At 39.2% G+C, this 24897-nt stretch overlaps 1 protein-coding gene across 2 annotated transcripts in view; it reads right to left on the bottom strand.

Annotated features, from left to right (window-relative positions):
* The window catches only part of AP3B1 (adaptor related protein complex 3 subunit beta 1), a 164166-nt gene extending 139735 nt beyond the window's left edge, over positions 1-24431 (bottom strand). For both annotated transcript variants that reach the window (XM_082301503.1, XM_082301502.1), the window contains exons 1-3: positions 24186-24431; positions 10394-10469; positions 4116-4190 (exon numbers count right to left, since the gene is read on the bottom strand). In XM_082301503.1, coding sequence (XP_082157629.1) covers positions 4116-4190; positions 10394-10469; positions 24186-24316 — 282 coding nt within the window. In that variant the 5' untranslated portion in view covers positions 24317-24431. The remainder of the gene's footprint in view (positions 1-4115; positions 4191-10393; positions 10470-24185) is intronic.
* Between the last annotated feature and the right edge of the window lie 466 nt (positions 24432-24897).

The following is a 24897-nucleotide window of genomic DNA, read 5'->3' on the forward strand; positions in this document are numbered from 1 at the left end:
ATGAATTATTGATGAAGACTTATTTTTGTTCTATACCACTGATTGTTTATTAGGTCACTTTTTGTATCCTTACCATCCATGACTTGATGCAAATAATCAAGCTGAGGTCAGCATGCACTTAAAAAAAAAAAAAAAGGCAGTTCTGTAAACAATAAGACGCCCTTTGCTTCTCTTCAAATAAATTAACGTTCTACCACTTCTTCATCTCCATTTTTCTGCATCAGAGCATTTAGCCCTGGTTTAAAAAAAAACAAAAATAGCAGCCATTTCTGGGCAGGAAATTCACACGGATACAAAGTCACAGAATCCCAGAATATTCTGAGTTGGAAGGGACTACAAGGATCACTGAGTCCAACTCTTAAATGAATGGCCCATACAGGAATGGAACTCACAACTTTGGTGTTATTAGCACCATGCTCTAACCAGCTGAGCTACTCTGATGGTTACTCAGATAAATCTATGTATTTTATGCTCCCACACTGCAGTAATTTGTACAGATATATTTGGGTAAGAACTCTTAGGAATAGGGAAAAATTTGGCAAAACATTCTCAGAAAACAGGATCAATGTACTAAGATTCTGACAATCTAGTAATTTCTCATAATATCAAAAGCATCCTAAAAAATGGACCACGATAAAGGTTCCTGAGACAGAAAAGGTCTAAGTAGATGGTTGTAAGCACACCTACACTAAGACCTAAACTTGTCATCTAACTCAAATTAATAAAGAAACTTGTCAGATGGCTTTACTGAATATCCTGGTTTCTTTTCAGTCTAACAGTCTCTTCCTGCACAAATATGTTAGCATTAAGTGGTGGAAAAACAATTAATGAGGGAATATAACTACAGTATAGAAGATGACATGTGAATTCACATAACTGTCTATTTGTTCTAAAATAGGAGAAAAGGTCCATAAAATATAATCAGTTAAAGCCTTTTGCTAATTAATGTTATGTGCTAAAACCTCATCTTCACATCCACAAAGGAGCACAGAGAGACAAAGGGGATGGAGGGATGTGTGCACACAACACCCTGCTCTAGCTTTTCCCAAACCCATGACAGGAACCATCAGCTCAGAGATGCAGAAAGAAACACAGTAATAGGAGGGAAACCATATTTAGGACTTGTAGAAAGGATACACTGCCACACCCCTCCCAGAACAACCTCTGGAGAGCCTTAGCTCCTATGCCCAGGCGTTAAAACCACCATGAGTCAACAAACACCACAGCACCTTTCAGACTGAAGGTCTTTTACATGTACCGACATGGGACAGAGATGAAAGAGTTATTTTAGACAAGACATGGGATGTTTTGGGGAAGAACTAAAGTGAAGGAGAAGCAAGGGAAATCTACATTATCTGGAAAGGATTAAGTCAGGGAAAAACAGAGGGATAAGATGGTTGGACACATCTGAACAGTTTGATAGTTGGTACATCTATCCTTCTGTTCCCTGCATGTGAATATCACAACCTGTTACATTGACTTGCTAAATTTAATTTTGAACTGTTTTCCTTGGTGAGGTACTCTTTATTCAGCACGAAGATGCATTTACGTGCCTGAAGCTAGAGTCAGGCCACAGACTGGAGGGCTACTGCATCCATGGGCACCAGCAACTAGAGAGACCAGGAGTGAGGGGACTTAAGTACAACTCCAGCAACTGGAATGTGACATCGAGCCATAGGGATCTCTAAGTCCAGGGTGGGCAGCATCTGGAACAAGTGAGGGTCTGGCTGCAAACACCTGGGCTGGGACCACAGGCCAGAAGGTCCATGAGCGTGTGTGTAACTGAAGAGACCAGAACATGTGAAACCAAGCACGAGCCGATGTGTTTGCAGTGCCAGCGACTGGAATGGGTGCAGGTGTACAAGTGGATCAAGCTACACTAGCTGACAAGTAGGTGAAGCGGCCTAGGTAGGAAGTAGGTGTGGAAGTGAGCATCTAAGGGCGAGACCACAGGAGGAGCTGGCTATGGCACAGACCAGTGAAGTCCCATCCAGCTGCCAAGGAAAGCCCATGGCGTGTAGGTCTCTAGGGGCAAGAACCATGGGTGTTTGTGCATCTCTTCAAGGGCATAACCACAGGGGTTTAGATAGTAGAGGAGCAAGGAAGCTCTGGTCAGGTCCAGTTGTATGTGTACATAGCTACACATACCTGTGTGTCCAAAGGTGAGTCCATGAGGGAGCGGTTATTGAGAAACCAGAAGAGCCCTGGTTTAGAGGCATTCATATGTGTATAGGTGTTTGTACCAGCAGACGAAAAAGGGCTACAGCCTTAGGGGCTCATTTGTCCAGGTGCTAACAACATGGGTGACTGAGATCCATGGGCCAGACAGTGGGCAGACTCTGTGCATGAATCCTGTATACATATACACATTCCCACTACCAGACCATCTTGAACTGCCAAGCTGCTGGTGCTGTTTGTGTTCACCTGAATATCCTGTGACAAATTACGTGGCTGCCTCTGTACATACATATTTGTTCTGTATAAATATACAGATACAATACTTATGTGTATGTGCATACACTACCAGGGATACAGTCTCAGCTTCACTACTGGTTGGGCTTAAAGCCTGGAACTGTGACAGTCTTGCCTCTATCAGACTAGTGGCTCCAGCCCCAACAGATAAAAGCACTCAAGATGAATAATATTGTTGAAGGCACTCCTCCTTGGTGTAAGGTCTCCCTGTTTAAAACTGGACATAAGACTATTCAAAACTTACAAACACAAATTAAAGTGAAACACAATATTTAACTAGTCTGATTTCTCATCCCGTATCTTTTTACTGCCTACTACTAAAAGAACAATTACAATTTCTAAAATTATTTTAATACAGTAAGTTCCTGAAATAGCCTGAATTAGCATCTTTGCACATTTATGCCTCCTTGACTTACTAGAGCTCAGTATTTGGCCTTGGCCAAATAAATCCACTCTCTCAAAGAATGAAAAAACCCAAAGTTTTCAAAGTAGTAGCTAAAAAAGAGTAATTTCTTTAAAGCTAAAATTAAACTCAAACTTGACTGTCACTATCCATCCATGTAAATACGGATGAAAACTGATGTTTTACCCATTATATCACAGCATGTTAGAGTGAGAAAGGAGTTTGTTGAAGGCATTATTACAGGAAATATAATCTTCAGTGCCATGAACCAGGGAAAAAATAATTTTCTGTTCCTATTAATAATAAAGGCTGAAGTATATATTTTCAGAAGAGGACAGAAAAATTGAAGCATGCATTCAATTGACTTCTCTCCTTAAAATCCAAGGCTTCAAACAACTGTTGCCCACATTTTTCAAAAATTATGATCCTGAGCAGTAGGAAGTAACTAAAGTCATTGCATGTTCACTCTACTTTCATCAGACTGATGCTTGTTAGGCACCATGAGGTCTCAAACGATAAACTTACAGATGCTATTTTTATCGAAATCTCATTTGTCAAGTCGACTATAACTCTTGACACTTCTGCAGGGGAGCTGTCAGTGTATGCACAGTAATGCTAGTGAGCATCAGAGTTACATTTTCTACATACACCCTGTGGTTGTACAACAGTAACCCTGTGGATTTAAATACATCATCATTTAACACTACCTCAGTTCTTCAGCATTCTGGATATCTGAATTTTCACTAGTCCAAGACGGATTTTTTTTCCCTTGCTTTCTTATGAGAAACAAACAAAAAAAAAAGATACCGAAGCAAGCTGCCTTGAGTGTCTAATAACACCTGATATAGATGCAAGAACACACTTTTTTACCCAGCCATTACCTTGCAGCTTCAATCTGCAACAGATGTTTTAAAAGACGATGTAGCTCAACCCCAAGCTTTGCAAAAAGCACCATACTTCAAATAAACTACAATAACTTTTCTCAACTACCACCATACTTCACAAACTTTCTAAAATTAAGTATTTTTTTTAAATGTTCTTCCTCTAAATCACCCAACAAGTTTCCTTTGTTTATACATAAAATTATTATCATAATGCTGTTATTGAAATAAGCTCATTTAAATTCAATAAATTCATGATACCAGAGATTTTATGGTTTATGTTGAAGTCTGATACAATTAGATAAAATTTTCATAAACAGAGTTCCCATAACAGTATGTTTAACAAGTTAGAGGAATACCTCAATGTTTTTACTGGCAACATTCTTCACAACAGCAGGAAACAGCTCAGAAGCATTTTTTCCTTTTGCAATCATCTGAAGAAAAAAGTAGAGACAAATCTTAGTATAATTTATTAGAACATGGTTTGGGTTTTCTTGATTTATTACAGATCTGTATTTTAAACCTCATTTCTATGAAATCGAGGATAAAGATGTGGGGTTTTGTTAATTATCAGACCTTACAGGATACAATCCACACAACAAAAACTCTTGGGTCCTGCCTGGTTATGAGTTTGCTGGAGTGGAATCCATGAACTGGACTTTAACATGTAAGACAGCAAATAATTTTTAAAATTACTAAAAACAAAGACCTTGCTAATCTGAAAAGCCCTGCAGAATTACCTTTTGGGAGGTGGAGTGCAATAAAAAAGGTACCCAACAAAACCCAAGTTCCCACTCCTTGTCCCTGGAACAACTGTGGTTTGCAACAGACCCAAGGAGAAAAATAAAAATAAACATCACAATTTAAAAACAAAACAAGGTTGTTTTCCACAAGGAAAACACAAAAGGCCATAAAGTGTTTTTACAGAACAAAAAAGAATATACAAAAGCCACACAGTAAAAGCAAGATCAATCAACCCACCAATTGGTTTTTTTTTTTTGAAAGGAAGTTTTCATGTTTGATAATGAACACGGCATGTCACAAATAAAATTGCCACAATAAACAGCAAAAACATCAAAACTCTGGTTTAGCTTCAGTTCTTGTACAAACATCTTAAGAAGGAAGTTATTTGTAGGAAACTGGGTACCTAGGACAGAATATAATACTTTAATATACACTATAGCTGAACAATGTTCTGCTTAGATATAATTCCAGTAGAATGCCTGGCAGAACTCTATGTCCGAACTGCAAACCCTGGAATTTCAGGATCATGTTACATCAAGTTACAGTGCTGCTGAACACAGACCCAGAGCACTCCCAGCTCTGGGAGTCTTGCTCAAGGTCAAGATTCAGCCCCCCAAACATCAAGGTAATCAGAAAACACAAAATCTCACTAAGCAAATCATAGAACAGTGACCTCTGAAAGTCATCTAGTCCAAACCCTCTGCAGCAAGCAGGAACTTCTGTTCACAAATTAGGTTGCTCAAAGCCTCTCATCACTGAATGTTTCCAAGGATGGGGTATTCACCATCTCTCTGGGCAACCTGGCCCAGTGTTTCACTACCATCATCATAAAATCATCTTCTTTGTATCTTATCTAAATCAAATGTCTTTTAGTTTAAAACCATCCCTCCTTGTCAAGTCATCACAGGCCCTCTACTGGAAAGTCCCTCTCCAGCTTTCTCATAGGCCCCTTTACATACTGGAAGGTGCTACAAGGTCTCCCCAAAGCCTTCTCTTCTCCACGCTGAACAACCCCAACTCTCTCAGCCTGTCCTCACAGGAAAAGTGCTCCAGCCCTCAGATTCTTTTTGTGGCCTGCTCTGGAACCACTCTAACACGTCTGTTTTTCCTGTCCTGAGGACTGCAGAACTGGATGCAGCTCTTCAGATGAGGACTCTGTTACCACAGTGGAGTAGAGGAGCAGAATCATCTTCTTCAACCTGCTGGCCATGCTTTCTGGGCTATTAGCGAACACTGTCAAATCATAACCACCATTTCATTCACCAGCACACCCAAGTCCTTCTTGGCAGAGCTGCTCTCAACCCCTTCATCCACCAGGCTGTGCTGATACTGGGGGCTGCCCTGATCCACGGGCCAGACCTTGTACTTGGCCTTGTTGAACCCCACAATATTCCCATGGGTCCACATCACCAGTTTGTCCAGACCCCTCTGGATAGCATCCCATCCCTCAGGTATGTCAACTGCACCACTCAGTTTCGTGCTGTCTGTAGACTTGGTGAAGGTGCACTCAATCTCACCATCTGTGTCATTAATGAAGATATTAAATAGTACTGGTCCCAGCACACACCCCTGAGGGACACCTCCTGTCACCATGTTGGGGTCCAACACACATAAGCAACAACAAATACACAGGGATCCAAAAAAGGAAACAGAAGTTCTGCAACTGCAGTTACTCCTGTCCATAAATATTACATTCCAACCATTACTCAATGTTGTACAGCTGATTAAACTTCGTATTTTCAACTCACACGTCTGTTTGTGTATTTCATTGATAAAATATATTAAAAGCATAAAGAGTTAGGATCTCATGCAACAAAAGCAAGAACACGCAAAGCCAGGCAATACCTGGTGAACTGTAAAATCTGAGAAGCTTAGAAGAAGGATGCTGGAAATAAGAGAGAAGACAGCTGCAGTTCAACCTATTACCTAGCCTTTCAAAAGGGTGTAAGAGCAGCTGTCCAGCATGACATTTTGATCTACCCCATTTAACATCTTAAACTGTTTACTGCACATGTATTAAAACACAGGAAGTGAAACAAGCACTGTGAAAAAGCAAGCACATTATATGAGTTTCAAGGGGTTTTTAACTAAGAATCTAAAATAAATTTACTTCTTTCAGGAATGGGGGATCTCCATAATAAATGCCAAATTCAGAATGACCAGGTAGAATGGAGCAACAAGATGCATTACAGAGAAGACAGAATGAAAAATTATCATCTTGGTGCAACAGAAGTTACGATACTCAAAACCAGGGATGATCCTTAGACTTCCCTGATAGGCTGTAATAGTATTACCCCATGCATTACCTGGATTCTTTAATTGATCAACCATAACAACCCCAGTGTACCATATAAATATGTATTTAGGGTCTTTTAAAAGAGTGTATTTTGATTCATTATTGCATAATGACTAGTGTAGATCCTCCTTAGCGCATGGATCATTAAACTGAAAGAACATAATGGTTCTTTCCAAGACTAAGGTCTATCATATAATTTTTGTTTCTGTGCCTAGACATTCTGCAGTTGTGTTGTCTTATACACATGGAGTTTCTGGACAATAATGTTCATTCTAGCATAAGTGCTGTGTAATGTCAGGATGTACTAAACTTTTTTTTTTCCACACAGACATGGATGACACTCTCTGAGGGAAATCAGGCATGTGATTGTTTGCTAAATTTATGATCTGAAATCATCACGAGTGAAATTCCACTGATTTTTCCCCAGAAATTCAAACAGGTTTCAAGATCTGGTACTGGTTGTTATAATATCAGTGAATGTTTTAAAAGAAATATCAGCTATTATGTTTTCATGCATATAGCAGAATATGTATATACAAAAATTTATTTCTAAACCAGCAGTGTTGCTCATATTCTTTCAAAGACTGCAATTATTTTATTGCACACATATAAAGAAGAAACATACAAAATAACATACTGATTCAAAAATTAAAAAGGTCATTGATCATGAAAGTCATATTTAGCTGAAAGTAGGCTTAGGTACCTTCACGTATAAGGGAGAAGTAAAAAGATCAAAACTCCTTTGCTTGAAATTTTGTTGTTTTAAGTCACTCTCTGGAAGATAGATTTGGTTTTATTTGTAATGAATCTCCTTCTCCCTAGGAGAAAGTTCACAAACTACATTAAAGGAGGAAGCAGCAGCAAAAAGTGCCCTAAGCAGTGTTCTCCTGCTACTTCTCTATCATGCCTATATGAATAAATGAAGGTTTAGCCTCTTAAACTCTACTAAAATACTAAGATAACTATTGGTATCACAGAATTATAGTCATACAGAACAGTTTAGGTTGGCAGGGACCTTAAAGATTAACCCCTCTTCTGTGGACAGGGACACTGTAATTACTGAGCATCTCCCCTGTGACAACAGGCTGAGAGAGTTGGGGTTGTTCAGCCTGGAGAAGAGAAAGCTCTGGGGACCCCTTATAGCACCTTCCAGTAAGTAAAGGGGGCTAAAAGAGAGATGGAGAGGGACCTCTTTAAGGGCATGTAGTGACAGGACAAGGGATAACAGCTTTAAGCTGACAGCAGGTAGGCTTACACTAGATGTTAGGAAAAAATTGCTGCAAGGGTGGTGAGGCAGTGAAACAGGTTGGCCAGAGAAGTTGTGGATTCTGTGCACATAGCTTTTTCAACTATCTAAAACTACTGAAAATTAGCATTCCAGTGAGACATGATAAACAATACTCTGACAACGGAGTTCCTTTTACCTCTAATAATAAGGATAGAGGAAGCCTTTCATCTCTGAAAAACACGTCTCATCCCTGAGAGATGTAAGCTTCTCTCTGTATGTAAGCACAGAAGCACCTCTGTTCTCCTCAAGAACATTATCGCCATTGTTACAAGGCCTCATGTTCATACTGTGCAATATCCCACTCCTGGTCTGCAAAGCTCATTGTTTGAGTTTGTTATGTCAACCAGAGGTTGGTGCCAGGTATCTGGTGTGAAACACACTTCAAACACAGCACAGGAAACAGCAAATACCTTGAAGATAAAAGAAACCAAAAACAGAGGATCCAGTTCAAACAACTCACTTGTGGTTAAGTAATGGTCAGCCTAACAAGCTAGAAGGCTGTTTTCTACTTTAAGCAGCAGGAGCTGAGTAAGGGAAAAATATCCAAGAAGCTGAAGGTGCCTGCTGCCGTTTGGGGAAGTAGTGCTCTTCCTGCACTGCACAGTGCTTAGAACAGGAACAGAAAGCAAGGGCCGTGAACTTAAAAAAGGACAGAAATCTGGAACTAGAAACTGGGGAGAATTGTCAGATTGGAAAATGGAGAAGCAGAAGAAAGAATGTGCCCAGTTAGTTCTGCCTTCCCTTGCTGAAGAGCTCTTGAGCCTGATCACTTCAGCCTAAGTGATCAAGGACCACAGCTATCACTGCTAACTACACATCTCCAGCTTCATGGTATCATACACTTCCAGAAAATTAAAGAAGCCATTAAGAACTCTTCTGGATGTGCAGCAGTAGCAAGTATTTAAAATTAGTGAATTTGCTCATTGCACACTCATTTGTAATGAAAACATTTTTTGTAGGAAAAAAGGAAAATGATCAACCTATAAAGCCTTCGTTTACAATTTAAAGCTGGTTCAATTTAATGGTTTCTAATTCCCCCCCATATACATACATACACACATACATTTGGTTTCAACAGTTTCCAAATACAGGTAAAGATCTGGCCAACTTTTCAAAAAAGAAAACCAAGGGAGCAAGAGGCAACTTGCCACAACCCTCCTGCCCACAGTAAAAACCAGAAAAAAAAGATCTTTTCTGAGGGAAGCAGAACAATGTAAGTAACCGTATGCTAAAACCATGGCACTTATAAAGGTCATGGTTTTTTGCAACAGCACGTCTGTAAGCCACTCTCACTAGTCAAACCCTGAGCAATCCCGCATCATGTTGGAAAAGATGAATCAAAAAAACCTTTCCCAAAACCAAGAATGACATTATGAAATAACAGTTGATAGGTTACCCAGATCTCACAGGTAACTGATGTCTCTGGCAGGACTAGGGGATTACAGGCAAAAAGACAACCATGCTGAGTAAAATTCTCATCACTGGATGATCATGAAGGGAGAAGAAGCCAGCTCTGGAGTCAGAGGAAAGAACACAATCACATGACACCATCTGTACCTACTCACTTTGGTACATACTCGGACAGGATTAAGTATGCAAAACCCAAGCAAAACAAAAAAAGCACATTCAGAGTAGACTGAAGAAACAGTGACAGAAAACAAATTCAAAAGCCCCAAAACAAAGAAGTCAAGTGGACACAGAACAATCTTCTGTAGCACATTCTTCCAATACTTTAAAGAAGAAACAAAGGGATACATACCATCAACTTCATGATGGTTTTTTTTATAGGGTTTAAACATACAATGGTGTTAAACATTATTTAATCACCTCTGTGAGTACACATTCACCTGAAATATGTAATCAAATATTCAGGCATCATGCTCAGTCAAAAAAGAAGATCCTCATGCAATTCAATAAAATAGAAATAGTAAATGCAACTTGTCATTTTATTCCTGCAAATTTCTGTTGTTTCCAGTGTGACAAATTTGAAGCTTCTCTTCAGGAGCCATTTCCTATTCAAGGTCTCACTGAAAAGAGCTGTTTACAGGCATATTGGCACTGTTACATAAATATTTCAAAAGCATATGACTGCATATATCCAGATATACCTATTTCTACACAAAATTCCAAGTTAAGAATTTTACCATTTCATCACCACAACTTCTAAAGATAATTTAGAGACTTAAGTGCTAACCTGGTACAGATCTGTAAAAGTAAAACATTATTTCCACCCGAGAAATAAAAAGAATAATAATAAACCCCCATATCTCATAACAAATAAAAACAGTAACAAAAAAAAAATCACATACCCCAACAATCCTTTTCATAGCATCCAGCTTTGCAGAATCTTTACTGCTTTCCAACATTTGTTTTAGGTCTTCATTTCTACGGTAGAAATACAGAAAAACATCAATTAGAAAAATTAAAACCAGAATACCATTTTTATATTCTTGAATCAGTTCAGCAACTCATGGTGAAGCACTGCTCCCTCTTGCCCACTTTTAAATTGTATTTACTAACATGCTGTATAATGAAGAGTTTAGCAAAAGAACGTATCAGATTCCAACAATAATGTAAGACCGTGAAACTTCAATCTGCTGTTAGCTGAAGCCTGTCTTGAAGGCTGAAATCTTGAGGCACAAGAAGAGATTAGTTTAAACCAACAACTTATTCACTTCTCCCTTGTCCCCCAGGGAGGCCCAGATGCAATAACGAGAAGTTGACATGTTTGTGTTAAAATATAATATCAGCTTATGTAAGTCACTGAAAAGCCCAGACTTCAGCATGCTCTGAATTTCACTAACCATCAAGGATACAACCTTGTGCTTCTATTTGCCTTTCTGGATTGTAAATTGCTATCCCCTGTGCTCAGGATTAAAAGCCTCAGATCTCTAGTAGGTCTGTTCTACAAGCTCTAAGACATCCTGATGATTAGATACATAGTGTCCAAGCACTCCTTACAGATGAAATAAAATTCTCCCACAAAAATAACAAGTTGGTAAGAATGTCCTCTTGTAGATACAGCTTTTCATGTGTTGTCACTAATAAGAAACCCCATCCTGCTTGGCTTTTTAGATGTAAACAAATCACAGTCTAACTGCACTTACAGATGATGGAACCTTACAAAAAAGATTCTCTGACAGCTTTTTGTCACATCTGGATTGCCTGATTACTAAAAGATACAAGCAAATAGAAACTCAAGAAGAGACACCTGCAATATTCCAAAGAACTCTGAAGACTTTCCAAGTTTACAAACCCTGTGAACTTTCACATAAGCGGGTAGACCATGGCTGGACACCAGGTGCCCACCAAGTCACTCTTATCACGCCGTTCCTGAAGCAAGATGTGGGTGAGAAAATAGGATGGAAAAGACCTCATGTGTCACAATAAAGACAGTTTAATAAAGCAAAAGCAAAGGCCACATGCAGAAGCAAAGGAAAACAAAAGATTTATTCTCTATTTCAAATCAGCAATGTCCAGCCGCTGCCCAGGAAGCAGGGCTTTAGTATACTTAGCATTTGCTCTGGAAAACCAACACCATAAGAAAGAATGCCTACCCCTTCTCCTTTTTCTTAGCTTTTACTGATGATCAGTCATCATATGGTATGGAATATCCCTTTGGCCTGTCTGGGTCAGGAGTCCTGGCTACACATCCTTCAAGATCTTGCCCATCCCCAGGCTACTAGTGAAGGGGAATACTGGAGAGACAGTCTTGTCTGCTGTGTGAGCACTGCCCAGCAGTAGCTGCAACACTGGTGCGTTACCAACACCTTTCTCACCACTAATACAAAGCACAGCATGACGAAGACTGCTGCAGGGGAAAATAATTCCACCTCAGCCAGACCAAATACATCCAAACAAGATTTCAAAAGTGAGTGCAGAATCTAGAAATTTACTGATTTATCACTGCTCTCAGAATTTCATATGGGAAGGAGAAAGGGATGTAAGCCAAAGCTGAAATTAGTTACAATGAAACAAAATATTGTCACTCATTCAGTCATAAACCTTTAAAGAGTACTTTTCCTACTTGCAAGGGACAGAGTCACTCTAATAGAGACTTCCTCATATTTTCAGAACCAATACTGGATCCGCTTTGTGCCTCTCCATGAGAAATCCACATTGCCCACGTTTCCATATACATCCACAAAAGAACTGCAACCAGATAAAAAAAAAAAAACCCAACAAAACAATCAACATATTTCCTACTACATAGCTAAGGCATGTAAAATTCAGGATACCTATATGCAACTTAAAATTTAAGTCTAACTCCTTTTCCAAAACCAAGTGTTTCACTAAATAATTGAAGAAACCTATTACAGATTCCCTATGTTGTAAATATTGGCTTTCCTTGACAGCTTAATATTTAACTATTATCTTAAAAAAAAAAAAAAGTAAGCATTCTATTTCCTTGCCTGCTTTAGTACCATTTCCCAAATATCACTGGTAACTCCCTATTTTGTACACATCACGCCCAAAGGTTTTTACTGGTTTTAGTTACTCCTGGACATGTTCAAAGATCTATATGGTCAGTGTTCTATTGCTACATTTGTTTGGTTTGTGTGCTTTGGTCATTTAAATTATACATCCCATTCAGTTTTGTCCTCTAGTTTTGCATACTGCTAAGCTCAGCTTTGCAAGCCCATAGCCGACCACGTTCTTCATGGGAAGTGGCAACATCCAATGTACCTTCTTCTTGTAACACCACTCCAAGTTGACAGGTCTGTTAAAAATATCTAATGCTGTGATGTCACAGGTGCTTTCCTATTGTCCACATTCCTGTTCCATGATAAAGGAACACCTTTCTCTACCTTAAACTCCACATTTTTCTGATTTTATTTGAAGATGCTTGTATTCACCTCTGTTATCATCACACTTCTTTCAGTCATCCCATATTTTCCCCTCAGATCTATATCTTTATTTTTGATACTAGAAATAAAGTATTTGGTGGTTTAGGGCCGCACATAAAATATCATTAATAATTTGGGGTTTTTACCTTTCAATCCCTCTGCATAGTTCCATTTGCAATTAACTTTCTAGGAAGAGTAGCTTCGATTTAATTTTTTGCAGCCCTCTTTATTCCCATCACCCTTGGCCACAGAAATAGCTTATTTTGCGGACCATTCCTACCTGCCTATTCCTCATCTGATACCAAGTAAGTCTCAGTTATTTTTGATCAGCTTGAAGTATCTCGCCTGAGAGACTTTGCTCTAGCTGGATACAGCAACTCAGAAACCTCTAATTCCTTCTGCTTAACTCTTCTTACCTGTGCAAGAATCTGTACGACATGGTAACGAAAGTTACATAGCAAAAGACAGGACTTGATTTAGAAAGTTGCTTTTAGTCCCACTTCCAGTTTCCTACTGTTGTTGCAAAATGTGGAATATGTAAAAATTTTCTTAAGAAAGGATGCTCTTTGATGTTTGATCTTTGTATACTTTCAAGCCTAATCAACAACAAATGAGATCAATCTATGAAATGGATAGTAGCTAACAAACAAGCTCCAAGTGATGTCTGTGCGTTAGAAAGACAAATTACTTGTCTGTAGAATTGCCTTGTTAAGGTTTAGGGCTTGACAAGTTACCATGACCTCAGACCCCAGGTGAGGTTAGTAAAGCCTGGGAAGAAGGATGCACCCCTGAGAGTGGACAAGGAATGCAAGATTTATGGGCCACAAGGACATTCTGTAGAACCCCCATGACAAGGAGGAAACTAATAAAGACAACACAGCAACAGTGGGGAATCAACTCAAGCTGGGTAAAAGCCAATTCTGGCAGGGACAGACTGTGATCATGGCCCACCAACTCAAAAAACCACCAACCTAGAAGAAGACAAAGGCTGAGCGTGTGGACCAGTTATCATGAGAAGCGAGAGAATCATTAACCAATAGAAGGCAGAATACTAACTAACAAGCAGAAAAAAAACAAAACAAAACAAAAAAAAGAAGTCTGTGTCAACAGGGTAGAAAATGAAGAAATAATAATTTGAACTTGAGGACCAAGAAGCAAAACCAGAAGAAGTTACACAGAACAAGATCCAAGTACAAGCTGAAGACTGTCTCCCAGAATGTAACAAATAACAAGAAAAAATACAAAGGTGAATTTAAGATGTGAAGACAGAAGGAGGAAGCGTTTAATGATGAACTGCACTTCCAAATGCTTATAGAAAATATTCTATATATCATACACTTCAAATTAAAGCATTTTGAACTGTTAGTGGGGAAGATACAAAATATAACAATTTAGATGTGAAGACCTGTTTTCAGCCAGCCTTGTTTCCATAAGAGAAAAGCAGCAAGGGAAAAAAGAAAGAAAGAAAAATAGGAATTAAACAACAAGTTCTTGATTAATCCATTTGGAAATTAATTGTTACCTGAACTGATGGTTTGTTGGGATTTTTAAAAATCTTTTCTAACAAATTATGATCCAGGATTAGCAAACATCAGATATTTACAGAGTATAATATTGCTCCATACATCCACATGGATCACCAGCAGTAGCAAGCCTTTTTTCTTCTACAGTTAAGATATGGTTTCAGTGTAACCTCAAAGTTTCGCTCTTTAAGAGCAGACTTAATAGTGCAAGACACATCAATTATTTTGCCCAGCATTGTGGAGTTTTGTTCCATTCTTTTAAGTGAAGTATGTAAAAAACCAATAAAAAAATTACTGCACTCAACCAAGCTTGCCTGCCAAGAATGAGGCCTACTCAAAAAAAAGAAAATCTTACGAAGTAACAGGATACCCATTCCCTTGCTCTTTTAACTTCCAGAAAAAAATATTGTATGCAGATTTCAAAGGTCATTTTCCTCCAAAAACAACTCTTATCAGCAGTCTCAATGAACAATGGGAAAAGCAAATGCATTTCAGTCTTTTGTAATACAGTTTACTGTACAGTAAAAATATTTTCATCTTTTTATCATTAAGAAGTTTTAAGGAAATTTTCATCCTTAAGTAAAATCCCTCAAAATAGAAAGCATAAATGTAAGCTTTGCAGTCACACTAGGGTTCATGTTCCTATACTCATTAGTTATGCTTCTATACTCATCAGTTCACAACCTTAGACAAACTCTTTATCACTTATCTCTGCTTACCAGGGGCTCAGGAAAATGCAAGGAACCCTCAGCTGCACCAATACCTGCCTGTCCCTGCTAAAACTTTGAGAGTGATTCTAGCCTTACAGAGTTAGGCACATACTATGGATGACTGAAATATAAACCTTATTACTTCAGGAGGAACACCAGGTTTAAAAAAGCCTAATCTGACAGCTGACAAATGATGTGGAACTATACGAAGCAGGAAAGTAATGGTCCCAACAACAGCAGATGCAAAAAACACCAAACTTTTGCACGAGTATAAATATGTAGTCTCAGCCATTTTCCCTGACAGTAATACAAGGTAAAATTACTTTCCAAGGGCAAAAGTACAGAAAAACAAGAAGATTCCCACCGTATGCCCAATGATGTATTCTAAGAACTCAACAAGATTTCCCTTGACTTCGCAAGTCATAATCTAGTGTCTTAAGATCTATTACAATACAGGCCCACTGTCATCAAAAGTTGCAAGCTGAAAGCACTGGTACAGATTAAAATTAGAAATATTATAGTCATATACAACAGTGCCATGAAATATGATCTTTACTACTTGTATAGCATCTATCATAAAAGGCAATGAGTCAATTATTAATATATTAGGAAATCAGTTCCCAGCTGCCTTTGTAATCTTTACCACCACAGGCTTGTATTCCTCAGTACTGGAATTCGAAAGCTAAAGGAGTATAAATTAGAAATGCAAATTCATCACCTAAGTTACACGGCAAGTATCACATGACAGATCTACAATGACACAACATGACAGACATCACAAAACACACCCACAATAAAACGTTCTCTTTGAAACACTGGTTGAATGTTAAGAGGAGGTAGTAAATTTCTAATTTTCTTCTATGTTTTCACATTTTACACTTGTAGCATTTAAGACTTATACTACCTTTTTCTTTCTCCATGAAAACACTGCTTTCTTCATACCTTTGAATATCTACCTTCGTAGCTATGATAGGGGTATGGACATGACAGGACCTGTGACAGACCTACCAATATGGATTAATCTTACAGATGTTATCATTAGAAAGTAAACAAAAACCACCAGCTAATCTTTTCTAGCTCTCATGTTCTTTCTTGTGCCCTCTATTCCCCTGCCATTAAAAAAGGAATAAGCCACAAACTTTACAACTGCCCCAAGGAGATGGTGGGGATAGGGGCATGGTAGGTGTGCGGAGTATAGGGAACAAAAGAAAAGACAAAAAACAGCCTTAGATCTTGACAGTCACAAGATTATACTGCCAAACAGCTTTAACAGCCTGGAGTCCTATGCCAGAAAGCACCTTGATCACCTTGCTCTGCACATTGATTATGGCAAACAGTATCTAAAGAATAATTCTGAATATGCCCTACTACTGTCAGCATGCACTTGGTCACTAAAACTGCTGTCTTGATGAGGTTATGACTAGGATTACAGATTCCATTGAGCAATGTTATCCCCTTCTACAGAAAAAAAAAAGTAGGCATAACTATACATCACTGAGGTTTAAACAGCTATGTCAGCAATAAACCTGGGCCTCTCTCTCAGTTACTTTGTTCCCCCATAGGAACGATGACAAACTTCTAGTCATACTAAAATATTAACCCAGAATCTGCGGCATGTCATTGGCCACTGCATCAACATGTTCCGAACAACTATTACTAAGAAAACACTTGCTCCACTCTGGTAAAATACACATTTATTTTCTATTCTTTTTAGCAACACCATAAGATTAAACCCATAGATTTTCAGGTTTTGCTACACTTCTGACATGCCAGTTAGTGAAAGAAGTCACCCACTAATCATAAGCCTTCTTTGTAATAAAGAAAAAGGTTCATGAGTATCAAAACTGCAACTGAAGACGAACTAACAATGCAAAAGCAACCTTGGGAACATCTGTAATCCCCTCTAAGAAAGAGGAATGAATTCTAAACCATGGTGAGACAGAAGGTCTTCATATATAAGGACAGCACTATAGCACTGCAAGGTAAGATACAGGAAATGGGAAACAAATCCACTACTGGGGAGGAAGCATGCTTCACCACTTTTGGTGTTATGGAACAAAGCTGTACAGAACAGAAGTTACAGAAGTCTCACTCAGTTGAGTTTTAACAATGCATTTCTTGTTTTAAGTTTTCCATCCACTGCATACTTTCAGTTACACAGTATCAACTGCACTGTTCTTGCATTCAAGAGACTTCAGTTGGCAGGACATACTTTTAACCACAGCATACTAAAATAAATTTTTTTTTGCCTTCCAACATAAAATTCCAAACACTGTGAATGCTACCAAGTTTGAAGCAGAAAATACACACTGACAGAGCAGTGTAACCTTTACTCTTGGCATCTGAGTAGCAATGAAGTCCTAGGAAACATCCCGTGTTTCCTGAAAAAAAATTTTTTTCTTGACATTTTACTGGCACTGGAAAATCCTTAAAATAAATTGGTTTATTCTAGGTCATGCTATTGTGTAAACTCTAAACAAGTTTGAATTTAACATTTAAAGAGGACCTGCAAATTGATTTCAGAACCAGTAAACACGGAAGCTAAATCAGCAGCAAATACATGCTGCAATTTGAGTTTATTTTAGTTAATTTAGGGTTTTCTTCCAGCAGGAAATTAAGAAATCTGAGTTTCACTGTGTTTTGGTCTATGCCACAAACTGTTTGAATGACATCTTGTGGTGCTGTTCAGTACTACCATCCTCCTCCATTATAATACTGTATCTACTTCTAATTCACAACATAGAATTCAACTACCACTTCAAGGAAGACTTGAATCATATGGCTTTGAGTGTAGCTGCTCTATGGCTTAAAGAGAATTGAGACAAGAAGTAATTTATTTCTTTTTCAGCTACCCCTCATTTTTCAATCTGAAAAAGAAGCATACTACCCAAAAAACAAAACTCAATAGTTTTAAAGGATAGACTAGAGATGTGAGGGAAACCAGGATAACTACAGTATCCTGTAAGGCTGAGAGCCAAAGAGAACAAAACCAGTTATGGTCTAACCAGAAACATAATTTAACTAATTTAATAATTACTTTGCCACTAATTTCTCAAAGCACTTGCAATCTGGATGGTCTTTCCTTCTCACTGGGGAAACAGGAAAGTATTAAGTTAAAAACTAAATAAAGCATCTCCCAGTTCTCTGCTGTGAATACATAGTACCTGAACAATGTTTGAGCAATCAGTGCATCAACATCTGTAAGTTGCTGCTACCACCACCATCAATGCAGATATGTGAACTACCTACATTTCAAAAGCTCTAACCAGATGGCGGCTAGTATGACCAGTTTTAAACCCTTTCTGGATCCGACTGCAATTTAATCTAAGATTATCTGTTGTCAGTAGAGTAGTTACAGATACTATTTCACCCAGCAACAAGAAAGGTTGTCTGAAAGGATGAAAAGATTCAATCTTGCAATTGCACTGCAAATAACCTCTTCTGATAGTACCCATACCACTCATACTACAGGGAAAGTTCTGCCAGAGAGAAATCTTCCTCGGTGGAAGATAGCAGTTTTCTGAAAGCTGAGTGTCTTCAGGGGTGGCGCTGCCATTTAAATGGTTGTGTCAACTTAAGAGCCTGTCTTGAGGCTAGTGCTCAGAATTTGCAGACATTTGTAGATCACTTTGCAGCATTTGATAGCTGTGAAGGGATTACAGGAAAGTGAGAAGCAGTATCACAGAATATTCTCAGCTGGAAGGGACCTACAAGGGTCATTGAGTCCAACTCCTACTGTTTCCAGCTTTCCCAGAAATGCTGAGAGAAGGCTTCTTTGAAAGATACCACCACAGAGGTTGTGCTGTCAGAACCTACTCAGTGTTAGTATATTAATTTACATGGATGTCCACGTTTCAGAAACACCGTAGAACAGCATTACAATGCTGTTCATCTTCTGGCAGAATGCCAAACAATTCTGAGTTCCTCCAAGTATCAAAACTATCAAGGGGTGGCACAGACAAGGATAGCCTCCAAAAAAAGCAGAACTAAAAATTTGTGGAATTTCTTGCAAGTGTCAGCCTTGTAACAGTTGTAGATTTATCTATTTCACACCATTCAGGATGCTGATCAAAGGAAATGTCTAAGGTAAATATACGACAATGCAGTAAACATGCAGAAACCACAGTGAAGACCTTAAACTGTAAAACTTGCCTTTCTAAAGAAATAAAAAAGCCCCCAAAAATGTAATGACTACATTACAGAGAATCACAGCAAATCAACAGTTCATTGCTTGCATCTTCATATGTGCCAAGTGCATGGCAATAAGAATACATTCACTGTGTGTCACTTCCCATCAGATCTGACAGATTTCAGCTGGAGAAGCATTCTGCAATAGCATGCCCACCTTTGCACACCGCGTTTAGTTCCTATCCTTGTACTGACTAAAGGGTTCAGATTTTGTCTTGTAGACTCATCAGGACTCATCCAAACCATTCATCTTTGCTGGGTTGCACATCCTACCGGAACTGGCATATCACCATATTGGTGGGCATAGGGCCATTTTAACAGATGGAGAAAGAAAGTAGTTGTGCCAATGAGCTAGCGGATGCATGAAGTTTGAATATTAGAGCTGGAGTCTCCTCCAAGAATTTCACAAATGGCAATCTATGTACAATCTCTCCATGACTGACTGGTTGAACAGAATATGCCAAGACAAAACTAGATCAATTTACGACTCCAAGAACACCTCTGGCAGCCGTTGAAACCAAGTTTTTAGCTCCGATGAGTTTGGAAAAGTCTTCTGCACAGAGAATTGGGGAATTAATATCTTAATGAAATCACCACCTTCAGCTCTCTGCAAAACAGGCTTGCAAATCTCTGCAAAGAAAAATGAGTTTGCAGCACTGCCGAGTTTTCTGACTAATGGCTCAACAAAACACGTAAGCCAGATCTGCAATAAAAAAATCTAATAAATTACAAATGTATTTTGCTTGGCAGTAATACAGTTTAAAGATGCAAATCAGTAAAGCTGAAAATGTGTGTTATAAATTTTGCCATCTGCTTCAATATTGTACTTAAAAATTGATATCTACTGATGTCACTCCTATAGTTCAGCTCTAAGTTTTTACATTTTATCAGGTAAAGCAATAGCTAGTTTTATTGCTGAAATTGTACCATTTCCAAGAACCAAACCTTAGTACATTTTAATTTTACATGCAGGAAAGTTTTGTTTAAAATGCAATTAATATAGATGAAAATCTTCTGTCTACCTGCAATTAACTGTAGGCAGTTACAGTTGCACCCTAATACATGTAATTAACAGGGATTCTGTGTTACTAATTAGATCTCCAGGTACACTTCGATGTTGGAAGGTGGTTAGAGTTTTCACTCCTCCACTGAGAGTAATAATAATGTAATAAAGCATAATGTAACTATAAAACTATTCTATTAATTTAGGTGGTGTGTATCACATAGTATTTCTCTACACTATACAGGAGATTCTGAGATTCCAACTAGGCAGTGCTTACTTCATGGTCCATCAATCTAGAACACAGAGAAATAGCCTGAGGCCCACATACAGGATTCAGCTTGTCCATAAGATTTACGTAACCCATTGGCTCTTACAAATTTTCTGCTGAAAACTTCTTTTATAGACAAAGACTTCTCTGCAGACTGTTTCCATTACTCTGGGGACCAGAATCCGACCCTTCTTCTTCTTTTTGAAACATGTGGGACATGTGAATATCTAGAATGTAACCAGCTCAAAGACAACTGTCAAACTACCAACCTGAACACATAAATACATTCTTAAAATATAAATATAAAACTAATATAAAGGAATACCATACATGTCAGTTCATGTTACAAGTGTGAAAGAGGAAGAGAGGAAGGAGAGCAACAGGCATCTCCAGTCATGCAATTGGGCCCCTTCCACACAAGGAGGTTCAGACTGACTCATCTCAGGTATATAAGATCTTTCAATTATTCAGTTATTGAGATGCTTAACAGAATGAACACAAAATTTCCATTCTCCTGCTTCATTCATCTAACCAAGCAAAAAGCTTTAAAATCAATACATACCAAATACAAAAGTTGTATCTGCCTCTTTAGTCAGGATTAAATACTCACAGCTAGTGACAGTATCATATATTTGTTGTGAAATCTGTTATTCAAGAACATTTTCAGTTTAGTCAAAACCAGTAAGAATCAGTTTCTTCTGTACATGTTGTAATACTATAGAGATTAGAAAACTCCTCCTTTCCTCCTTTCTTTTGTCCCGAACATGTACAGTTACCTCACAGAAGCAGACCAAAGTTGTATACTTATTTTTCTATTTTCTTTCACTTCAGTAAATACATACAGTGTATTAGCTAATGAGAAACCATGTTTGCACATGGTGCATGCGACATAATGCACCTTGCTTATATTAAGATAAAAAATCATGAAATAAACAGTTACCTTTAATAATCTTCCAACAGTAAAACTTTCCACTTAGTCAGGATTAAAATGTCACCAGGACAGAAATTTTGATGAACTGAGACATTTTCAACACTGATAGCACGTGTTTGAACCAAACCACAACACAAACATGTACTGAAAATACTATGTTCACTAATCAAATTGAAATCATATTTGTAATTGAAAGTTATTGGATAATCATTGAATGCTAAAGGTAAAAAAGGCAGCTTTATCAGGAGAATGATAAATAGACTTTTACATCAAGGGATGCTCAGAGCTTTTAGATGAGATGAACTTCAGCAGAGTATTCCTACTGAAATGTGAGAAACAAAACAGGACAAATAATTTATATTAGAACAACTTTGGATTTCAGATTTGAGTCCACCAATATTGATTCGTGCCTCTGTGTGGGCCCTTCTGTCGTAAGATCAAAGACAACTTATCCTAACAACTTCATTAATGCCATACCCATTTTGGCTTACTTCTTCATGACCAACAGAAGAAGACAGACAACACAAAGAAAAGAGACAGGAATTTTTTCAAGAAACTATTTACAATAGCAGTGTGATACTTATACATTAACTACCTGATATTTACTGATTTACTGGCAACGGGCAAGTGCAGGGTTCTGGGCCATATATTATATATGTATCCCTCCGCTGAGAAGGAGCATTTCTTGTATCATCAGTAGAACTAAGGACGAATCCCCCTTCCTCAGCAACAAAAAAAGTTTGCCAAGAACTGAAACAACACAATGATGCCAGACATGAGTATATCAGCAGTGATAAGAGACAATCTAGAGAGATCAGCAAACAACCTTTGAAAAGCTCTAACAGCAATTTTCATTTCACCAGTGGAATACTTCACTAAACACACACCTTCACAGGCAAGATGCAAGGACACATCTTGCACTTTTCTGTATGCTCTTATATTGCCTTCTGATGAGCAGGTTTTGCACTATTACTAGAGTGAACTAGTAGAAACACAAAGTATACGCTTGATGAATGACAACTGCATTTTCCAACCAGAGTGCCACACAGTCTGCTTTTCCAACAATAACCCTCACTTGCAGTCCAGTGGCTTTTCCACACTACACAAATTTTCACACTACGCAAATCACCTTCCCTGCACAGTGTCTGTTCCTCAACTATCCAATCCACTCTCAGAGCCCAACCACACAAGTGTGAATTGTGGATAACACCCTACTTCAGCAAGAACTTGCTTGTCAGCTACAAAAAACCACAGACAGCAATGTCTGTTTTCCTCTCAAGTAATTCTTTTAGAGGATTACACTTCTGTAAGTGTAAGAGCAAGTCTGAAGGAGCAATTAATTAATATGGCACGTTCACATATCACAAGCTGTTCTGGTTCTTCCATACTAAAAGACATCCATATACATACACACGTACAAAACATCTCAGGACCCCAGAGCTGTATTTCCCCGTGATCACTGGGAAGCCTTGGGTAGAACCAGTCACCTCAGCTTCTGCATCTAATAAAATAGAGAGCTATACTTCACTTGCAAAACAGTCCTAAGTTTATGAGTTATGTAGAAATTTATGGCCATGATCAATGATCAGGATACCCCCCAGCCCGTGGAAAAAAGAAAGTAGCAAAATAATGGTTTAGAAATAAAGTGCAAAGTTGTTTCTATGGAAAGGGAATAAGAAAAGAAGGGTGCAAACAACGTAAATCAGCTAAAACACACAAATCCATAGAAGTGCATTTATACTAGAGCAGTGAAAATTTGAACTGGAACAGAATGAAAAAGCAAAGTATTTAGCAAAATAGAAGGGTAAAAACAAATGAGACTCATCTGGCAAACTGAGGAGGCCCATCAGGTACTGTCTCACAGAGCTAAGCATTAGACTGACAGCAGCTTCATGTTTTCGTGATTTACTTTGGGGTGGTTCACAAATAAACACATCAGTCTAGGTTTCCAGAGCACAGATGTTCTCTTTGTGCAGAACAATCAAACTGAAGAAGCAGCAATTGATTTTCTAATGTCCATGAGACCTTAGTTTATGGTGCTTTTTTATTGGCTGCTCTCCGAATAGATTTCCAATTTGTTGTAGAATACAATTCCAGCTTAGCAAACCTTTTGATCCTTTCATTTGGACATTCTTCCTCTCCAATCCACTTTTACTTTAAGGAGCTGAAGGCTTTCTGTACCAGTGCACTTGGCCGGGGTTTTTTTAACTTCTCCATTTCCTCATTTTGACTTCTGACCAAGACACTGTTAACACCCACTTCAAGCTGGGCCACCTCGCCCTGATCCACTACACTTCCAACCACAACTCCCAAAAATACTTTTTTTTTTTTACAAACACTTTATATATATACACATTTGACGGCAAAATTAAGACAATTCCAGAGCGGTTAGCTGTCCAAACAGAGGAAAAATGATAAGCAGTTTTCCAAACAAACCAAAAGAAACACTTTGCAAATAACCCACTCCCTACGCACACTTTAAACGTAAGCAAGCCAACTTTTCCGCGGAGTCACGAGGGGAGACAAGCGGGAGGCGCGGCTTCCTCGTCAGGGCCCCTGGAGCTTTCCCTCCCCGTGGGATGCCCCGCCAGCCCAGCACCGCCCGCCCGAGAGCCCAGCGAGCTCCCTTACTTCTTGGTGTCGCTGCTGAAGAGCCCGAAGGCCGCGGGAGCCGAGGGGGTCACGGTGGGCGCCGCCTCCTGCGCCAGCTCGGGCGTCGACTCCCCGCTCTGCTCGCTGTAAGTGAGCCCGTTGCCGGACATGCCGCCGCTGCCACTGGTACTGGTGCCGCGGTGCCGGTGCCGCCGGTGCCTGCCCGCCCCGCCGAAGTTGCCGTCGCTGCACCCCGGCCCTGCCGCCCGGCGCTCCCCCCGGAAGCTGGGCCGTCACGCGGCGGGGGGCGGGGCGCGGGCGGGGCGGCCGGGCCCGGACGTGCGGCCGGAGCCGCGGCCCCGGGGCAGGGGGAGGGGCTGGGCGGCGGCGCGCCTCGGGGTGTGCTTGCCGGGCCTCTGCCGGCCCCTTAAAATACGAAGCATGGTCTAGAGCATGAGGTCGTTTGTTGCTTCTAGTCACCGCGTTACCAATGCCGGTACTCCACGCTCACGACAATAGTGGGATAACCTAGACTAGAAGAAGCTGTTCACGTATGAGAGGCCAGAAATATAAAAGGATAGTTAGAAGTCTTCTGAGGGAAGTTTCTCCTAATTCCTTTTTACAATCTTGTTTTCCTTCGTGCATCTTTCCCCTTTCCCCCTAGTCTCTCAGGAATAATCTGTGTTCATTAAAACACCGTTCAATCTGTCTCCCAACATATGCTATTGGAGTGCAACCTTTTTATCCTTAG

The sequence above is a fragment of the Coloeus monedula genome, assembly GCF_965178545.1.
Source record: "Coloeus monedula genome assembly, chromosome: Z".
Taxonomy (NCBI): domain Eukaryota; kingdom Metazoa; phylum Chordata; class Aves; order Passeriformes; family Corvidae; genus Coloeus; species Coloeus monedula.